Raw genomic sequence first — 20324 nt, 5'->3', positions numbered from 1 at the left:
TTTGTGCCAATGTTCATGTGTAGAAAACCAAACAATAGCTCCGGTAGTCTGGATATGGAGCTGGTTGCCACACAAGAGGACCCACAGGTATTCATTTACAGTACATACGATTTACCATAGACTTCATAATTGTATTGACGAGTCAATTCGGCCAGCCACTGCGTAACGCCTTCAAGCAGGGGGCCAGGCATCCCTCAGTCCGCTTCAGTTATTCGGAGTCGGTCGTAGCGACACATGCAGCATTCAACGCCAGATTTAGGATAAAAGTACGAAAGCTGTACCGCATACTAACAGGAAGGATTGTCTCAGGAGTGATTTGTTCGAGGATTCAAGGTAATTATTATACTTCTAGTATCATGCATGCATTTTGAAACGTGAAAAAAATCAATGGGAGAAATTAGCTGCTACGGCATTGGCGTCAAAGTTCGCAATATTTACGTAAAATAAATGCTTACTGCAGTTTTTTTTGCTTTTAACCAAGAATCGAGACTGTTTTACGTCCATATCTATAAGGAATTCAGTTCAATTCCTTTATTGTCATTGCAAGCAGAGCAAACAACGAAATTGGAAAGCTACTCCGTGGGACCATAAAACACAAGACAATAAAATAACACACAACTAAAACATACCACTGAATAAAAGACAAGAATAAATTATTGTGCAAAAGGCGCTACATAGCAGCATCATGAAGAATTAGTGCTGTTCAGTATTAAGAACGCGGATGGCCCTGGGAAAAAAATCTCTGAGTCTAGTTGTACGTGACCTCAGGGAGTTAAGCATTTATTTACAAGAATTTTGTACGTAAAAAGCTCTGTTTACATCAGGCGGCAGCTAGCTACATTCACTAACAGACTAGCATTGTACTTTGACATATTTACTATTCGTAAAATAAATGCTAACTGCCCGTTTTTTTTTGTTTTTTTTTAGCTTTTAACGGAGAATCGAGACTTTTTTAAGTCCATATCTATAAATACTTCTGGGATTTAAGCATTTATTCAAAATAATTATCACCGGAAAAGCTCTGTTTACATCAGGCGGCCGCTAGCTACATTCACTGACAGACTAGCATTGTACTTTGACATATTTACTGTTCGTAAGATAAATCCTAACTGCCCGTTTTTTTGTTCTTTTTTTAGCTTTTAACGAACAATCGAGACTGTTTTATGTCCATATCTATAAAGACTTTGGGGATTTAAGCATTTATTCACAAGAATTATCACTGGAAAAGCTCTGTTTACATCAGGCGGCCGCTAGCTACATTCACTAACAGACTAGCATTGTACTTTGACATATTTACTGTACGTAAAATAAATGCTAACTGCCCGTTTTTTTTTTTAGCTTTTAACGAAGAATCGAGACTGTTTTACTGTATGTCCATATCTATAAAGAATTCGGGGATTTAAGCATTTATTCACAAGAATTTTCACCGGAAAAGCTGTTTACATCAGGCGGCAGCTAGCTACATTCACTAACAAACTAGCACTGTACTTCACCGTATTTACTTTACGTAAAATAAATGCTGACTGCCCTTTTTTTTTTTTTTTTTTTTAGCTTTCAACGAAGAATCGAGACTGTTTTATGTCCATATCTATAAAGACTTCGAGGATTTAAGCATTTATTCACAAGAATTATCACCGGAAAAGCTCTGTTTACATCAGGCGGCCGCTAGCTACATTCACTAACAGACTAGCATTGTACTTCGACATATTTACGTGGAATAAATGCTTACTGCAGTTTTTTTTTTTTAGCTTCTAACTAAGGATCGAGACTGTTTTACATCCATATCTATAAGGAATTCAGGGATTTGAGCATTTATTTACAAGAATTTTCAACGAAAAAAGCTCTGTTTACATCAGGCGGCAGCTAGCTACATTCACTAACAGACTAGCACTGTACTTCGACATATTTACTGTACGTAAATTAAATGCTAACTGCCCTTTTTTTTTTTTAGCTTTTAACGAAGAATCAAGACTGTTTTATGTCCATAACTATAAAGACTTTGGGGATTTAAAGGGGATGTAGCGGCAAAGGGGGTGTGAGACATCAATAGAACTGTTATGTGCCAAGATAACAAATACTGATAAAGTTAACAAAAAAATCAATCACATTAATGAGCAATTATCGAAAATAGATCGAAAATGACGAACATTACCGAAAGTGTTCCGGAAATAGCCGAGGCGGAGCTAGGTGCCATTGTTTTTTAACGACGAGAGAGTAGCGTTGGGGTTTGTTTGACCAAAACATCACAACAATGGTTCAAAACTGCTGTGCTATGTGGTGTACAAATAGTTATTTATCGGAATATAGTATCCATGAGTTCCTGAACGCGAAAAAAAAAAGCTGGACTACACAGAAAATGGGTAAAGTTCGTCTGTGCAAAGAGGGCTAATTTTCTAGACACAGCCTCCGGCACGCTTTTCTGTGGTGCGCATTTTCCAACTGAAAGCTTCTCGAACTACGGACAAGTGAAATTGGATTTTGCTAAAAAATTGCTGGTCAAAGGAGATGCGGTGCCGACCATACAGGCACAGCCACCTAAATGTCCCGAGATATCAAGAGAGAGGACGATGACTGGTAAAGGAGGCTAAAGCTAAGCAAAGGAGGGGAGCAGCCAAGTTCGAAATGGCCAGAGTGAGCACTCTTTTATAATAAAAAAAAAAATGTCACGCATTGGATACAGGACTGGACACATGTATAAATTATCGTTCGTAAAATATATAGAACAAATCCTCTGATCCCATTCATATTTGTGTGTTTGGCAGAGCGAAAAGCTAAGATAGCGCAATAAATGATAATTATTCTATGCATTCCTTTATTTTGCAATCACGGTGTATCAGCTTCACAAAAAGAAATGCAAAAGAAATCATTGGTGTTTCCCACATGATCTGCTGCCGATGTTTCATCACTGTCATTGCTCCCCTCAATGACCGTTTAATTACGCTGCATTGGCGTTCGTTTGGGCTCAAATTGGTAACCTAAAACACCGATTAAAGCTTTGTAACTCTCCTCGTCACCATTAGATGAACATTCGTTACGTCCTTCTACGTCGGATTCGTCGCTGAAACTAGAAACAAAATTGTCTGCCATCATCGCCGCCATTCAGTATTAAAGCACTGAGCCTTTTTCTTGTTGAAGAAACAGCCCTCACTGTCAATTCTGAATTCTCTTTTATTGACAACGAGGGGTGTTTCTTCATGAGGGAATATGTGCAGGACGAACACAATGCATCAGCATAAACAGCTCAAAACACCCCTAATTCTCCCCTCACTAGAAGGAATTATATTGATGCAGAGAGGCGCTGCCCCCCTAGTGGCCGGTGGCACTCTCTTCACTTGTCGTGACGTCACGCACACAATCTGCCAGATCTCGGGCGCCGGTCGTTTTAGCTTGACAATCGAGCCAAATTTCTCTCATTTTCTTGTGTGTAATTACACGAAGTGGCATGATATGAATACAAAAGGCATGCGTTTATGGATAAATGATGGAATATTAAAATTTTCCCAGGGCACTACATACCCTTTAAGCATTTGTTCACAAGAATTATCACCGGAAAAGCTCCGTTTATATCAGGCAACCGCTAGCTACATTCACTAATCGACTAGCATTGTACTTCGACATATTTACTGTACGTAAATTAAATGCTAACTGCACGTTTTTTTTTTTTTTTAGCTTTTAACAAAGAATACTTTTAACAAAGAAGACTTCGGGGATTTAAGCATTTATTCACAAGAATTATCACCGGAAAAGCTCTGTTTACATAAGGCGGCCGCTAGCTACATTCACTAACAGACTAGCATTGTACTTCGACATATTTACGTGGAATAAATGCTTACTGCAGTTTTTTTTTTAGCTTCTAACTAAGGATCGAGACTGTTTTACATCCATATCTATAAGGAATTCAGGGATTTGAGCATTTATTTACAAGAATTTTCAACGAAAAAAGCTCTGTTTACATCAGGCGGCAGCTAGCTACATTCACTAACAGACGAGCATTGTACTCCGACATATTTACTGTACGTAAATTAAATGCTAACTGCCCGTTTTTTTGTTTTTGTTTAGCTTTTAACGAAGAATCGAGACTGTTTTCTGTCCATATCTATAAAGACTTCAAGGATTTAAGCATTTATTCACAAGAATTATCACTGGAAAAGTTCCGTTTACATCAGGCGACCGCTAGCTACATTCACTAATCGACTAGCATTGTACTTCGACATATTTACTGTACGTAAATTAAATGCTAACTGCCCGTTTAAAAAAAATTTTTTTTTTTTTAGCTTTTAACAAAGAATACTTTTAACAAAGAAGACTTCGGGGATTTAAGCTTTTATTCACAAAAATTTTCACCGGAAAAGCTCTGTTTACATCATGCGGCCGCTAGCTACATTCACTCACAGACTAGCATTGTACTCCGACATATTTACTGTACGTAAATTAAATGCTAACTGCATGTTTTCTTGTTTTTGTTTAGCTTTTAACGAAGAATCGAGACTGTATTATGTCCATTTCTATAAAGACTTCGGGGATTTAAGCATTTATTCACAAGAATTATCACCGGAAAAGCTGTTTACATCAGGCGGCAGCTAGCTACATTCACTAACAGACGAGCATTGTACTCCGACATATTTACTGTACGTAAATTAAATGCTAACTGCCCGTTTTTTTGTTTTTGTTTAGCTTTTAACGAAGAATCGAGACTGTTTTCTGTCCATATCTATAAAGACTTCAAGGATTTAAGCATTTATTCACAAGAATTATCACTGGAAAAGTTCCGTTTACATCAGGCGACCGCTAGCTACATTCACTAATCGACTAGCATTGTACTTCGACATATTTACTGTACGTAAATTAAATGCTAACTGCCCGTTTAAAAAAAAATTTTTTTTTTTTAGCTTTTAACAAAGAATACTTTTAACAAAGAAGACTTCGGGGATTTAAGCTTTTATTCACAAAAATTTTCACCGGAAAAGCTCTGTTTACATCATGCGGCCGCTAGCTACATTCACTCACAGACTAGCATTGTACTCCGACATATTTACTGTACGTAAATTAAATGCTAACTGCATGTTTTCTTGTTTTTGTTTAGCTTTTAACGAAGAATCGAGACTGTATTATGTCCATTTCTATAAAGACTTCGGGGATTTAAGCATTTATTCACAAGAATTATCACCGGAAAAGCTGTTTACATAAGGCGGCCGCTAGCTACATTCACTAACAGACTAGCATTGTACTTCGACATATTTACGTGGAATAAATGCTTACTGCAGGTTTTTTTTTTAGCTTCTAACTAAGGATCGAGACTTTTACATCCATATCTATAAGGAATTCAGGGATTTGAGCATTTATTTACATGAATTTTCAACGAAAAAAGCTGTTTACATCAGGCGGCAGCTAGCTACATTCACTAACAGACTAGCACTGTACTTCGACATTTTTACTGTACGTAAATTAAATGCTAACTGCCCTTTTTTTTTTTTTTTTTTTAGCTTTTAACGAAGAATCGAGACTGTTTTATGTCCATATCTATAAAGACTTCGGGGATTTAAGCATTTATTCACAAGAATTATCACCGGAAAAGCTCTGTTTACATAAGGCGGCCGCTAGCTACATTCACTACCAGACTAGCATTGTACTCCGACATTTTACTGTACGTAAAATACATGCTAACTGCCCATTTTTTAAAATTTTTTTTTTAGCTTTTAGCCAAGAATCGAGACTGTTTTATGTCCATATCTATAAAGAATTCTGGGATCTTAGCATTTATTTACAAGAATTCTCACTGGAAAAGCTATGTTTACATCAGGCGGCCGCTAGCTACATTCACTAACAGACTAGCATTGTACTTCGACATATTTACATAAAATAAATGCTTACTGCAGTTTTTTTGCCTTTAACCAAGAATCGAGACTGTTTTACGTCGATTTCTATAAAGAATTCAGGGATTTAAGCATTTATTCACAAGAACTTTTAACGAAAAAGCTCTTTGTCTGTGATTCAACTCGGTCAGCCAACAATGCAGGCCCCCTATTTATCGGCCCAGCGCCCCGTGTCCCATCAATACATTATGAAGTCTGTCGATTTACTAATTAAATGTTAATTCTGAGATCGACGTACTTCTTCGTCACGAGTATGGCCTTAAAAATGGTGGCGAGGGGGCTACCAGGGCGGACGTGGAGTACGCCGACATCAACTTCTCCGCGCTCAAGAGAAACAACACCAGGGAGGCGGCGACTAATCACCAGGCCACCGAGTACGCAGAGATCAAGACAAAAGACGATGGTGACCAATTGTGCGAGTGTGCCAACGATAAAGAAGAGCAAAAAATGGAGGACAGGACACAATGCGACAATGATAAGGAAGAGGAGGCCTTATATTCAAACATGAATGACGCCATGTTGTCATGAGTGATCACGCTCATAATTTTCAACTGTAGTGCATAGTCCTAAACTTTTGTAGGATCTTTTGTGTGGTCACTGGTGACATTTCTCACGTTGCAGCGTGTGACCTGATACAAAACATAAATTCACACAGCAAATGACCGCGCAAAAAGCTCAGTCTTGGTCTCATCTGACCAAAGCACACGGTCCCAGGCTTCAACTGAGACCGTGTGCTTTGGTCAGATGAGACCAAGATTGAGCTTTTTGGAACCAAACAGTCTAAGTGGGTCTGGCGTGCCACGAAAGATGCACATGCTGAAAAGCACCTCATACCCACTGTGAAGTATGCGGGTGGGTCAGTGATGCTGTGGGGCTGTTTCTCTTACAAAGGCCCTGGGAACCTTGTTAGGGTGCATGGCATCATGAATGCTTTGAAATACCAGGACATTTTAAATAAAAATCTGTTGCCCTCTGCCCGAAAGCTGAAAATGGGTCATCACTGGGTCTTTCAGCAAGACAATGACCCTAAACATATGGCCAAATCTACACAGAAATGGTTCACCAGACACAAAATCAAGCTCCTCCCATGGCCATCTCAGTCCCCAGATCTTGTTTTGTTGGCAAAAGGGGGTTGTACCAAGTATTAACACCAGGGGTGCTAATAATTGTGAGACACATTATTTGATGTCAAATAATTATTTCTTTATGTGGGATTTTTTTCCCCACTGAATACCCTAATTTTTGGACTATAAACCGCTACTTTTTTCCCTCATTTTGAATCCTGCGGCTTGTAGTCCAGTGTGGCTTATTTGTTGATTTATTTGGGTTAATAGGTAACAGCGGCATCATAAGACTGTCATAAGAACATCATAATTATGACATATCACTATCATGGGCATTACTGAATGCTTATGACAGATGTCAATATGTGTCATGTGGCATATTATGTCACTAAATCCATTTATGTCCAGCTCATATCTTTTACGTCCATTCAAAAGTGAGATAATTTGCTGGATGACACTAACTGACATCTGTTATAGGCATTCATTAACGCTTATGACAGTGTCATGTAATAATTATGACTGTCTTATGACAGGATTATGGCACCACTATCCAAGAAAATGTGACCAAATACCATAACTAGCAATTTATGAAACAACTGGAACAGTAACTGAAGAAATAATTAGCAGAACATGACTGTTATTTACATCTGTAGCGCCGCCATGCATGCTAGGAGGAATGTTGGATGACAACAGTGTTGAGAGCAAGTGGCAGCAGAGGTTGACTGTCTACCCCAAGGAAGCAGTGATGGCCAAATGTAGCTTTTAGTTAGGGTGACCATATTTTGATTTCCAAAAAAGAGGACACTCGGCCCTGCCTCGAGATTCTTGAATTTTACTCGAAGATCACTCAAAGATGCGTATATCTCCCACTTTTTTTTACTCAACAGGCTTTATTCTTCCTAAAAAAAAAATAATCAAACAATAAAAAATTTCCAAATAAGTATAATTATTTAAAAAATTATATAATGCAGACTCATGGAAATGTAGTCCAGTTAATACACACACACAATTGGCTATGTGCCAACTCAACATTTTTTAAAATTACGATCACGACAATTGTCGTCGACAAAATGTTATTCCCACTCAATTTTTATTCTCATACAATGTTCTAAATTGTACGCAAACAATAACTGAAATAAACTGACAAGCGATTCAGCCAGCATGTTTCCAACCGCAGCAGTTCTAATTCAAAACTACATTGCCCATAATGCCTAGCGCAGCTGAGCTCACTGATTGCTATTAGGGAATACGGGAGCCGAGGCAAAATCAGACTTTGCTAGTTTACTACCATCGCCAGCGCAAAGATGCGACAACAAACGGGATTTTACAGATTACACCAGTACAAATCTCCGACAGAAGTCAACAGTTGCCATTATATACGTATTTATCGTAAAAAAAAACCTCATAAGCAACACAGCTATTTCGCTATACTAGCATTCAACCACTAACAAGACCAATTACAAGACTCATACAATATACTGCATCTCTGTGTACACATATAACCCTATGTACAACAGAAGACAGGTGATCGACATTAACAGGAGAAACTTACAGAAAGGTGTATGGAGCCACGTCTTTTAGAACTTCTTATTGAACTCCTTACTGTAGTCTGAGCTCTCGCCAAACTGTCAGTAGATGGTGGTAATTCCCCATGAAACAAAGGGTGAACTGCCAACAAAAAAGAAGAGGAAGATCTACTCCTTCTCCCGCTCCTGCTAGTAGGAGCAACGTCAACGCAGGCAAGCGCTGCCCCCTAGCGGCCGGAGGAATTCTCTTCAAGTTGGTCCCGTAAAAAAAAAATCATAAAAACCGGACATTTTTATGAATTTATAAAACCCGCCCGGACAACGAGGATACTGCGTGAAAGTAGGACTTGTCCGGGCAAAAGAGGACGTTTGGTCACCCTACTTTTAGTGACTGTAAGGCTTTGCAGCCAATTGGTTCAAAGCTTAATGGTGGTTCATTTGGTCTCATGACAGTCTTATGGTGCCATTGTCAAATGAAGTGTTACCAGTTAATATCTTTTGGTGTAAATATCCCATAATACAATGAGGACAACTGCGGCTTATAGTCCAGTGCGGCTTATCTATGAACAAATGCCGTTTTCATGTCAAATATGGCGGCTTATAGTCAGGTGCGTCTTATAGTCCAGAAATTATGGTAAATGCACCTGTATTGAAGGTTGGATTTTTCTCTTTTTTTCCATTAAGGTCCCATATTATTTGAATTAAAAATATATATATATTAGAAGCTAAAAAACACATCTTAACCAGGGGTGCCAATAATTATGGAGGGCACTGTTTGTGAATGATTGACATTACAATGCTACACTTCTTACAGACATCGCAAATCAAAATCTCTTTATTCTTTCATTGCAAACTGCAAGTGTGCCTTATATTGTGGCTGTACAGTAAATCCTGTTGAGCTTCTCTTAAGTTCATTGTTCTCACAATGCCGCTCGCTAGTGTTTGTCCTTGACACACATACACACACACTCCTTCCTTTTTGTGATTTTGACAGTATGGTTCCTTTAGGACAGGGGTCCCCAAACTACGGCCCGCAGCCACATTTGGTCCGGCCCCCTGAACAACAACAACAAAAAAAATGTTTAAAAAAAAAAAAAAAAAAAAAAAAGGTTTTTTTTTTTCCCCCCCAATAGAGTTATTTATGTCCTGGCTTTTTTCTGTGAAGAACTGAGCAATGGTTATTTGGTTATTATCTATTTAATTAATACAGTATTATTATATTATATTATATTACATGATATTATATTATATTATATTTAGGGGTGCACATAAGTGGTCCGCACATGCGTACTGGACGTAGACAAACGCGCTGGCCCTCAACGGCTTCCATACGCTTTTGCGTACCGATGGCTGACCACTCTATTTGCGGCGGACACGAGAAAATAACTTCTCAAAATGTCGATGAGGCAGGCCACACTGAGTAATTACTTCCGTGTTCCCCCACCCCCGTCAAAAGACAGACAGACGACAGAGACGTCACCGGAGCTACCGAAAAAAAGGACTTTTGCTGAAAAGTGGCTACAGGAGGTACCATGGCTAGAAGCGAATGATGCTCGCACGGAAATGCGGTACAAAATGTGCCGTGAGAATCCCAATGTCGCCGATTAGAGCAACGCATTTTATGTAGGGTCAAAGAATTTCAGCCATCCAAACTTTGAAAAGCACGAAAAAAACAGAGAGCATGTGGCAATTAAGCAAACTATCAATGTCAAACAGGACCTTACTCGCCCTATGGACATGTGGCGGAATAGGGCGGAATAAAGGTAATGAACAGCGACATGCACTGACAAACGTGTTTTTGCTCGCATTTTACAAAGCTAAACATGCACGTTCAATGAGGTCTTATGAGGAGGACATCCCACTTTTAAAAAGGCTTGGAGTTAATGTGGGAGCCGCATAATGCCCTTTATTTTGAATTGGTGCTTTTATGTTTATTTCTTTACATTTCACTTCAAAGTAATGGCAATTTTGTTGTGCCAGTTGATGTTAATCAAGCATTAACTGTTAATATAATTACTCAAAGTTAATTGGCTCTAAGTAAAGCTTGTCATAAATTTATTGCATCAGGTGGGTCGGCTCTCAAGCTCAATGAGGACCAAGTCACATCTCCAGGTCCTCCTCTGAGAACCTGGGCAAAAAAATTATGTGCACCCCTGATTATATGATATGATATGATATATTAAGGGCAGTCAAAGTTATCGCGTTAACGGGCGGTAATTAATTTTTTTCATTAATCACGTTAAAATATTTGACGCAATTAACGCATATGCCCCGCTCAAACAGATTAAAATGACAGCAGTGTCATGTCCACTTGTTGTGTTTTTTGTCTCCCTCTGCTGGCGCTTGGGTGCGACTGATTTTATGCACCATGAGCATTGTGTAATTCTTGACATCAACAATGGTGAGCTACTAGTTAATTTTTTTGATTGAAAATTTTACCAATTTTATTAAAACGAAAACATTAAGAGGGGTTTTAATATAAAATTTCTATAATTTGTACTAAAATCTATCTTTTAAGAACTACAAGTCTTTCTATCCAGGGATTGCTTTGACAGAATATTAATGCTAATGCCATCTTGTTGATTTATTGTTATAATAAACAAATACAGTACTTATGTACAGTATGTTGAATGCATATATCCGTCTTGTGTCTTATCTTTCCATTCCAACAATAATTTACAGAAAAATAAGGCATATTTTAGAGATGTTTGAATTGCGATTAATTACCATTAATTTTTAAGCTGTGATTAACTCGTTTAAAAATTGTAATCGTTTGACAGCCCTAATTATATTATATTATATTATACTATATTATATGATATCATTTTTATTTTATTTACTTTGGTTCCGTGAAGAATCCAGAAAGGGTTATTTGATTGTGGCTTTCTGAAAAACAATACATTTTTACATTTAGGCACTCCTGCAATCGTCACACTTTTTCTGTTACAAACTGACCCCGGCCCCTCATCAGAGAAGAGAAGGGTTATGTGGCCCTCACAGGAAAAAGTTTGGGGACCCCTGCTTTAGGAGGATCTTTGTTGACATATTTTCACCGCATGCACAGCTGGTTGTGTGGTAAGAAATCCCATAACGGCAGGCGATGGAGCCATGATGAAATTTTCGAGCGAAATCTCCAAAATATTAACACTTTAAGGTCGGAGGACTGGAGATTTAGTGACGCCAAAATCGAATTTAACATCCTCTGATTATTTTTTTTTTTTCAAGATGATTGGCCAATATCTTTTGTGAAGCACAAAGCACAAGATTTTATTAAATCTTCTCTAAATAACACATACACTGAAGAAAATAAGTATTCGAACACCCTGCTATTTATCATGTCCGCCCCATTAGAAATCCAGGTGGTGTCTGAAATTTTCATCGTAGGTGCATGTCCACTGCGAAAGACATAATCTCAATAGAAAAATCCAGAAATCACAATGCATGATTTTTTAATAACTTATTTGTGTGATACAGCTGCAAATAAGTATTTGAGCACCTGTCTATCAGCTAGAATTCTGACCCTGAAAGACCTGTTAGTCAACCTATTAAAGGTCCACCTCCACTCCATGTATTATTTTGAATCTGATGCACTTGAAGTTCAGAAGAAGGCAATAAGGATTATCCATAAAGCCCCTTATAGAGCTCACACAAATGAGCTATACATCAAATCTAAGTAGATTGGGAATAAACTGTAATGATGTATATTATGAGATTTTTGAAACTTCTTTAAAACATGTTTTAATATTTTTATTTCATCACACTGAAAAGCTTATAAAATACAAGCACATATACATGACAACATTTTTAGAGTAATGAAAAATCATGACAAATGATTGCATTAATACGGTTTCATAGTTTATTAGTTACAATTTTATTTTCAAAGTGTTGAAGAACTGTGCTTTAAAAAAAAAAAAAAAATGTGTTCAAATATCTACATATTTTGAACACTTGTGAATGCAGATATACAGTATATATCATTTACAACCGTGTTCTGGCATGTTGAGACAAGTGATTAAAGTATAATAATGCATCATTACAGTCAAAATAATCGATTAACACACCACCATTACACACACTTTTATTTTTGTCAAATATTTCTAACCATTCTATTAGAGTTTGCAGGTGTACCTAATGGAGTGTCCGATGACCAACAAGATTACAGGTAGATACTGTGTTAAAATAACATCCTCACATGATTGCACGTGCACGTTTGTACTTAAACAGATTACCCATTATTGAAATACAGGTTCCGCTAGTTGGAAGGACACTTGAGACGGACAAAGACGAGAGGACAGCTGCAGTGCAGTCTGTTTTGTGGATTTAACTAATAATTCACTACCACTGACAGCGATAGACGTCCGATCCGTTTGAACTTCTCGCTGTCAATGGCATTGAAACATGAGAATTCGCCGTCATGTTCAATAAATTGAAACACAGCCTGGCTATTTTTTGATCATTTCAACATGATTGCAACACGAATTGAATTTCTTGATGTGTTTTGAGATTTCTTTCATCTTTAAACCGTATATAATCGGATTGAACAACGGACTCCACACTAATATTTGCAGACTTATGATCAGTCGCAAAATTTTGGGAAGCTCCGTCTCCAAAATCCCTATAATGACATCAAAGACAATCAAACAGGAGAAGAGGATTAAAACAATCAAGTGGGGTAAACACGTATCGATGGCTTTTGTCCGAGTTTCTCCGTGGCTACCAAATGCCACAGCGAATATTTTTATATAAGTGAAGAGGATAAACAGCACAGGTATGACAGCCATGTTTATGATAACAATAAAACCCAACACAATCAGAGACGTCGGCGTCGAGCAGTGAATCTTAGCAATTGCACTATTGCAAAAAATCCCCCCTGAAGAGAAACTACAAAGTTTTTGTTTGGACCGAATAATCACTGACACCGACACATGACAGGCAGGCAGAAACCAGGCCAAACCCAGGAAAATGCAGACACGGGTTTTACCCATCAGAGATACGTACTGCAGTGGCTTACAGATGGACACGTATCTATCGTAAGCCATTCCTGACAACAACATTAAATCAGCAGCAGCCACACTGTAGAAAACATAAACCTGTAACAAACACACGGAGTAAGAAACGCTCTGCTGATGAGACAAGACATCCACAATGAGTTTAGGGTAGATAGTCGTGCTGAATAAAAGAGAGTTGAGAGACAAAGCTGCAATGAAAATGTACATTGGTTCATGAAGGTTCCGGTGAATCCTGATGACATAAATAATGATACAATTAGAGCATACAATGACAACATACATTGCCACAAAAAACACAAAGTAAACATATCTGTAGTTGTCTACGTCTATGAAGCCATCAAGACTCAGCACCCCTGTTCCGTTCCGTTCCATCGTGACAAGACACGAGTCAAGTGCTGCTGAGGATGCTTGTAGATAAAGATAAAGAAGACATCTACAGTTAGTGATCAGGCTGATGATGGCTTGCGATTGGTCGCCAGGTTGAGGAGGTGTTCCGTAGCTTCCCTTTGTTACCTCCAACTCCCCAGAAGGCGGAACGCCGACTTGTCAGGCTGAACTTGAATTTGAAGTCTTACAGTGCTGGCCAAAAGTATTGGCACCCCTGCAATTCTGTCAAAAAATGCTCAATTTCACCCAGAAAATGATTGCAATTACAAATGCTTTGATGGTAATATCTTTGTTTATTTTGCTTGCAATGAAAAACACAAATCATTTCAGAGACAAAATTGGTAGACCTGCACCAAGCTGGGACGACTGAATCTGCAATAGGTAAAACGCTTGGTGTAAAGAAATCAACTGTGGGAGCAATTATTAGAAAATGGAAGACATACAAGACCACTTCTAATCTCCCTCAATCTGGGGCTCCATGCAAGATCTCACCCCGTGGCATCAAAATGATACAAGAACGGTGAGCAAAAATCCCAGAACCACACGGGGGGACCTAGTGAATGACCTACAGATAGCTGGCACCACAGTAACAAAGGCTACTATCAGTAACACAATACGCCGCCAGGTTCTCAAATCCTGCACTGCCAGACGTGTCCCCCTGCTGAAGCAAGTACTCATCCAGGCGCTTCTGCGGTTCGCTAGAGAGCATTTGGATGATCCAGAAGAGGATTGGGAGAATGTGTTATGGTCAGATGAAACCAAAACAGAACTTTTTGGTAGAAACACAGGTTCTCGTGTTTGGGGGAGAAGAATACTGAATTGCATCCGAAGAACACCATACCCACTGTGAAGCATAGTGGTGGAGACATCATTCTTTGGGGCTGTTTTTCTGCAAAGGGACCAGGACGACTGATCTGTGTAAAGGAAAGAATGAATGGGGCCATTTATCTTGAGATTTTGAGTGAAAATCTCCTTCCGTCAGCAAGGGCCTTGAAGATGAAATGTGGCTGGGTCTTTCAGCATGACAATGATCCCAAACACACAGCCAGGGCAACAAAGGAGTGGCTTCGTAAGAAGCATTTCAAGGTCCTGGAGTGGCCTAGCCAGTCTCCAGATCTCAACCACGTAGAAAATCTGTGGAGGGAGTTGAAAGTCCGTGTTGCCCAACGACAGCCCCAAAACATCACTGCTCTAGAGGAGATCTGCATGGAGGAATGGGCCAAAATACCAGCAACAGTGTGTGAAATGCTTGTGAAGAGTTACAGAAAAGGTTTGGCCTCCGTTATTGCCAACAAAGGGTTCATAACAAAGTATTGAGATTAAGGCTGCAGCTATTGATTATTTTAGTAGTCGATTAATCGATTATCTACTTAGTTCGAATAATCGAGTAATCGGATAAGGAACATTAAAAAAATACCTGACCTGAGCCTCAAACAGTAAGAAAAAAATAAATAAGGATATATGCACAACAAAAGAACAATTGGCTAACTTACATAGCAAAAGTCCGCTATCTTAAATGCTATGAAATGCCAACATTTTTTTTTTTACAATGCTCTTAACAAATAGTTCAAACACATATTCTCACAAAAAACGGCTAATTATACCTTTAAACTAAATTACAAATGCATTAAAAAAACATTAGCTCAAACAAAAACTTAGCTTTTGTTGGTCTTAACAGGGAGCAGCTGGATTCAGCCATGTGAAATGAGGCGCACTAGAGGGCAGTGTATCCAGCCAGATCAATAAAACTAAATGCAAACACTTTGAAAACAAACCATTACAACGCCACTTTAATTAAACGAATGCTCGAAGCAGCAAAATTTAATTTGAATGTTTTTTCTAATCGAATACTCGAGTTAATCGAATAATTGTTTCAGCACTAATTGAGATGAACTTTTGGTATTGACCAAATACTTATTTTCCACCATGATTTGCAAATAAATTCTTTAAAAATCAAACATTGTGATTTTCTTTTTGTTTTTCCCACATTCTGCCTCTCATGGTTGAGGTTTACCCATGTTGACAATTACAGGCCTCTGTAATATTTTCAAGTGGGAGAACTTGCACAATTAGTGGTTGACTCAATACTTATTTGCCCCACTGTACATATGCTTTGGTAGTAATCTCTTAGTTTATTTTGCTTGCAATTAAAAACACAAATCATTATCATTTTACACAAAACTCCAAAAATGGGCAGGACAAAAGCATTGGCACCCTCAGCCCATAAGCGGATTTTGAGGGGGGGGGGCAGGCCCCCCTGGTGGCCGAAAAGTGTCATTGCGTGAAATTGACTTATATATGTAAAAGTTATAAAGCAATAAAACTGCAACAAAAATGAATAAAATGAACAAAAATATATATATTAGAGCTGTCCCGACTAGTCGACATGGTCGACGTCATCGATGACGTAAATCTGTCGACGAGCACAACATCCCGTCGACGGCTAATGAAGGGTTAAAAAAATATATGCGTGGAAAGTTCAGAATGTCGCACGCTTGGTATGCAAGCGGGGAAAGCGGCACAAAGCCAAAAAAGCGCACTAGAGTCCAAAACATTGACTTATTTTTAAAGAAACAAAGGAGGGTACACTGTTGTGTCCTGTCTCTTCAATGCCAAGCTTGGCTGCACGTCGGCCGTGAATGATAACGACAGGACATTGTAAGTCCGTCTAACTAACTAATGATGTTTTATTGAAGTTGCTAAGCCTGTCGCGATATGCAATAAGTCCGTTTATCGCGTGGTAAATAAAAATGAGGGCGGTCATTTTCATGGTTGCGTTTTATCGCTGCGCGCGCGTGTGTGCGTGCGTACATTTGTGCATGCGTGCTGATGGTTTTCTCTCATCAACACGCTGTAGAATTAAAGTTCAGACATACAAAATAGGAAAACACATCTATTTTAAACACTATATATGTTAGCATTGCTACTTTGAGGTGAATGGGGAAAAAAGACGACCTACTTTAGCCGGCTATAAAACAGGCAGCCTTCTCCAAAACTTGCAGTTAAAAGGTGACACTTCAAACATGAAAAATCGCTGGTTAACAGCATTTGCAAAAGGAAAAAAAATCTATTCCTGACAACACATGCAATGACAAAAAGTGCTTTTTTGCGGAGTGTAAAGCTTAAATTAGCGGTTTAGCGAACTTACTTCCGGTGAACATTTCAAAATAAAAGCTTGTAATGTTCGTCATATACGTAAATAACGATTTCTGGCGTTAATCTCACATACTTCAGATTCTACACTAAGAATACCTTTAAAATGACACCCTTTATGAAAATTCTGATTGGCAATGAATAATTATAATACTATTATATATAGTACTACAGTAAACTATAATATTAATGCTAGGTATTTTTTTAAGAATTGTTTTGAATCATTTTGGAAAGGTGAAGTCAGTGTTCTGAATCTGTTTACATTCCATTCTTTTGCACAAGTTAATTCTATCAGCATTTGAACTCATTGTTTAGTTGTGATTTATAATTGTTATTTATTTGTTTATTTGTACTTTAATCAAGAATTTAAGTGTTCCAAAATGTTGTTGTGAATTGACAAGCATAAAAAAAAATTTCATTGCTAAATTAGTAAAAAAAAAAAATTCAAAAAAATTCAAAAAAATTATAAGATTAGTCGACTAATCGTAAAAATAGTCGGCTGACTAATCGGGAGAAAATTAGTCGTTTGGGACAGCCCTAATATATATATTTTTTTATAATGGCGTCAAAATTTTTTTGGGGACAGATCATGTGAATCGCACCTTCGACGGTCATGTGCTTTGCATATAATCAAAAAAAAAAAAATTAGGGGAGGGCAATTTTATTTTTCAAATGATTTTTTTCTTTGATTTAATTTTTTTTTGATTGAAGCAACTTTTTTGGGGATTTAATGATTTAGACACAAATGTCCTACCCATAATATGGCCCAAACACAAAAAGGATTGCTTCAATCAAAAAAAACTTTTTCAATGAAAAATTGAAAGTGTTCAAATGCAAATTTTTCAATCTCAAATATTTTGTCGCATTCAAAAATGTTTTCCATGATTGGAATTTTTCTTTCTTTTTTTTGACTGAAGTAATTTTTCTTTTTGAAAATATATATTTTTTGAAGCAACACATTTTTTGAGAGTATAAGGGTAGAATAAGACAAAAACGTCTTAGCCAAAATTACAAGCAACATTGTAGGCATACATGTTCAACACGAATATGGCGTAAATTAATGCTTAACTACACAGCGAAGACAGTGAAAGAGCTGTGTGCAGTTGTTGTGTGCAGCTAACATGGCAGGATGTGTCTGAGGAGAACTTTTCTACGTGTCCGTTCATCATCAAACGTGAGCAAATTTTCCTTTATTCATTTAAAGAAAGTTTGTAGCGTTTACTTTGTAATCATTGTATCCACCGCCATTTTTAACACAAAGTTGCAATTTCGGACTGAGTCCAAAATTTGACAGAACACCGGGCACATGAAGAGGGCAATAAGCCGAGTGTAGTGCTCTTCCGGCGGTCAAGCGAAGAGGACCGAGGGGGGTGTGCGACAAGCTGCCGCCGTCGGCCAAGTGGCATTGTCAGTGGACAAGGAGCATTGTCAGCCACAAAATGCAAGCCACCTCCGCATTAAAATGTGTCCCATGATCCCAGTACAGTATTTGACATATTACAAAACACAATGTTTACTGACTTCCTCGTAAGTCCAATGGTCCCACAGTTGTCGGACTTGTTTTGGCCAATCTCGGGGTGAACGGGAACCTTTTGAAACTCAAAAAAGCTCACACACCTCTCCTTGGTGCAGCAACAAAACCCTGCAGCACATTTGGCTGGCGTGATGTGAAAATAAAAAAAAAAAAAACAGCTGAGTCCGCGGTCCATCTGCATGCTATAAAGCAATGCTGTATTGTGAGATGCTGACCCAGGTGACGTCACATTGGCATTCATCCTCAATGCGAGACAGGAGCCGGAAGTCCGTTTTTTTTATGCATAAAATACTTATAGCATAAAATATTACATGAAATATAAAATAAACATGCATTTGAATGTCATAGGCACTTTAAACCGATAATATATTGTAGATTTTGCACACTAAATTCCGTCGCATCTCCATCGCCTGCCGTTATGTGATTTCTTCTTACGCTGTGTAACTGTAATGTATATGATGGCATTTTTTAAACTTTTTTTTAAACATGTTTTATTATTTTTTATTTCATCACACTGAAAAGCTTATAAAATACAGTGGGGCAAATAAGTATTTAGTCAACCACTAATTGTGCAAGTTCTCCCACTTGAAAATATTAGAGGCCTGTATTGTCAACATGGGTAAACCCATAACCATGAGAGACAGAATGTGGAAAAAAAAAAAAACAGAAAATCACAGTTTGATTTTTAAAGAATTTATTTGCAAATCATGGTGGAAAATAAGTATTGGGTCAATACCAAAAGTTCATCTCAATACTTTTTTATGTACCCTATGTTGGCAATAACGGAGGCCAAACGTTTTCTGTAACTCTTCACAAGCTTTTCACTAGAGCTGGGAATCTTTGGGCACCTAACGATTCGATTACGATTCAGATGGTCTGATTCGATTCTAAAACGATTATTGATGCACCCCCCCACTTTTTTTTTTTTTTTTTTTTTTTTTTTTTTTAATATTTTGTACATTTGTTCCAAAATTGTTCAAAAATACTCTCAGGCTAAACCAAACTACTATTTCAGTATCAAGTTAACATATAGCAGTAAACAAATATACAAAAATAACAGTAAATAAAAAACTTCAGTCCCCATTCTGTATCAGCAGCTTTAAACTACATTCAATTAATTTAATGTTGTGAATCAACCGTTAAAGTTGTTAAAATTGCTCCCGTTAATCCATCATTTCCCTTTTGTCAACTTTTGACATGTGAAAGTTTTAAAACTATTTTAAAGATAGATTCAAGTCAATATTTTACCGATTTAGGAGTATTTTAGATAAAAAGTTAATTAGGTTTGCTTGGAAGGTTCGCTACAACAGCCTTGCAGAGAAGTGTACTGCTTTAAGATGGCGGCCGTTTACTACGTCTGCATCTAGCTTTTTGTAGATGTGCTGCAAACGCTACCGCTACCGTAGTGCATCTAGTCTTATATAAATGATATCTACCGTAACATTATGTGGATGACGTACTTTTGTAGCAGCTTCAGGTATGTTGTTATGTTTTTTTATCTCGTGGCATGAGTTGAGCTAGCGCCGTGAGTTGAGCATTGGCATTACCCGAGGGGCCGGGTAATGAGAAGCATGATGTTTAGCTACTCTCGCTCTGTTGCTCATTGACCGCGCGGCGCGCTGAGTGTGTTGTACTTCCGCTTTACTTGGCATATTTCAATAATCGGAATTTGGATGTTTGTGAATCGTTCTCGAATCTTCCGCGGCCGAATCGCGAATAATCTAAGAATCGGAAATTTTGCACACCTCTACTTTTCACACACCGTTGCTGGTGTTTTG

The 20324-nt window shown here is 38.0% G+C and overlaps 3 protein-coding genes across 3 annotated transcripts in view; 1 reads left to right on the top strand and 2 right to left on the bottom strand.

The window, feature by feature from the left end:
- irgq2 (immunity-related GTPase family, q2) overlaps positions 1-20324 on the top strand; it is a 71570-nt gene that overhangs the window by 4534 nt on the left and 46712 nt on the right. The window contains exon 3 of the mRNA XM_057833470.1: positions 24-12625. The gene's annotated coding sequence lies outside the window, so the exon portion shown is untranslated. The remainder of the gene's footprint in view (positions 1-23; positions 12626-20324) is intronic.
- Positions 1-20324, bottom strand: part of LOC130915337 (olfactory receptor 6N2-like) — a 42018-nt gene that overhangs the window by 19786 nt on the left and 1908 nt on the right. The window lies entirely within an intron of this gene.
- Positions 8574-19132, bottom strand: LOC130914378 (olfactory receptor 6N2-like). Its single transcript, XM_057833496.1, has one exon. It carries the CDS (start codon positions 13842-13844, stop codon positions 12906-12908), a length of 939 nt encoding a protein of 312 aa, XP_057689479.1. The 5' UTR covers positions 13845-19132; the 3' UTR covers positions 8574-12905.

The sequence above is a fragment of the Corythoichthys intestinalis genome, chromosome 4, assembly GCF_030265065.1.
Source record: "Corythoichthys intestinalis isolate RoL2023-P3 chromosome 4, ASM3026506v1, whole genome shotgun sequence".
NCBI classification, from domain to species: Eukaryota; Metazoa; Chordata; class Actinopteri; order Syngnathiformes; family Syngnathidae; genus Corythoichthys; species Corythoichthys intestinalis.
This window is presented reverse-complemented; position numbering and strand designations above follow the sequence as displayed.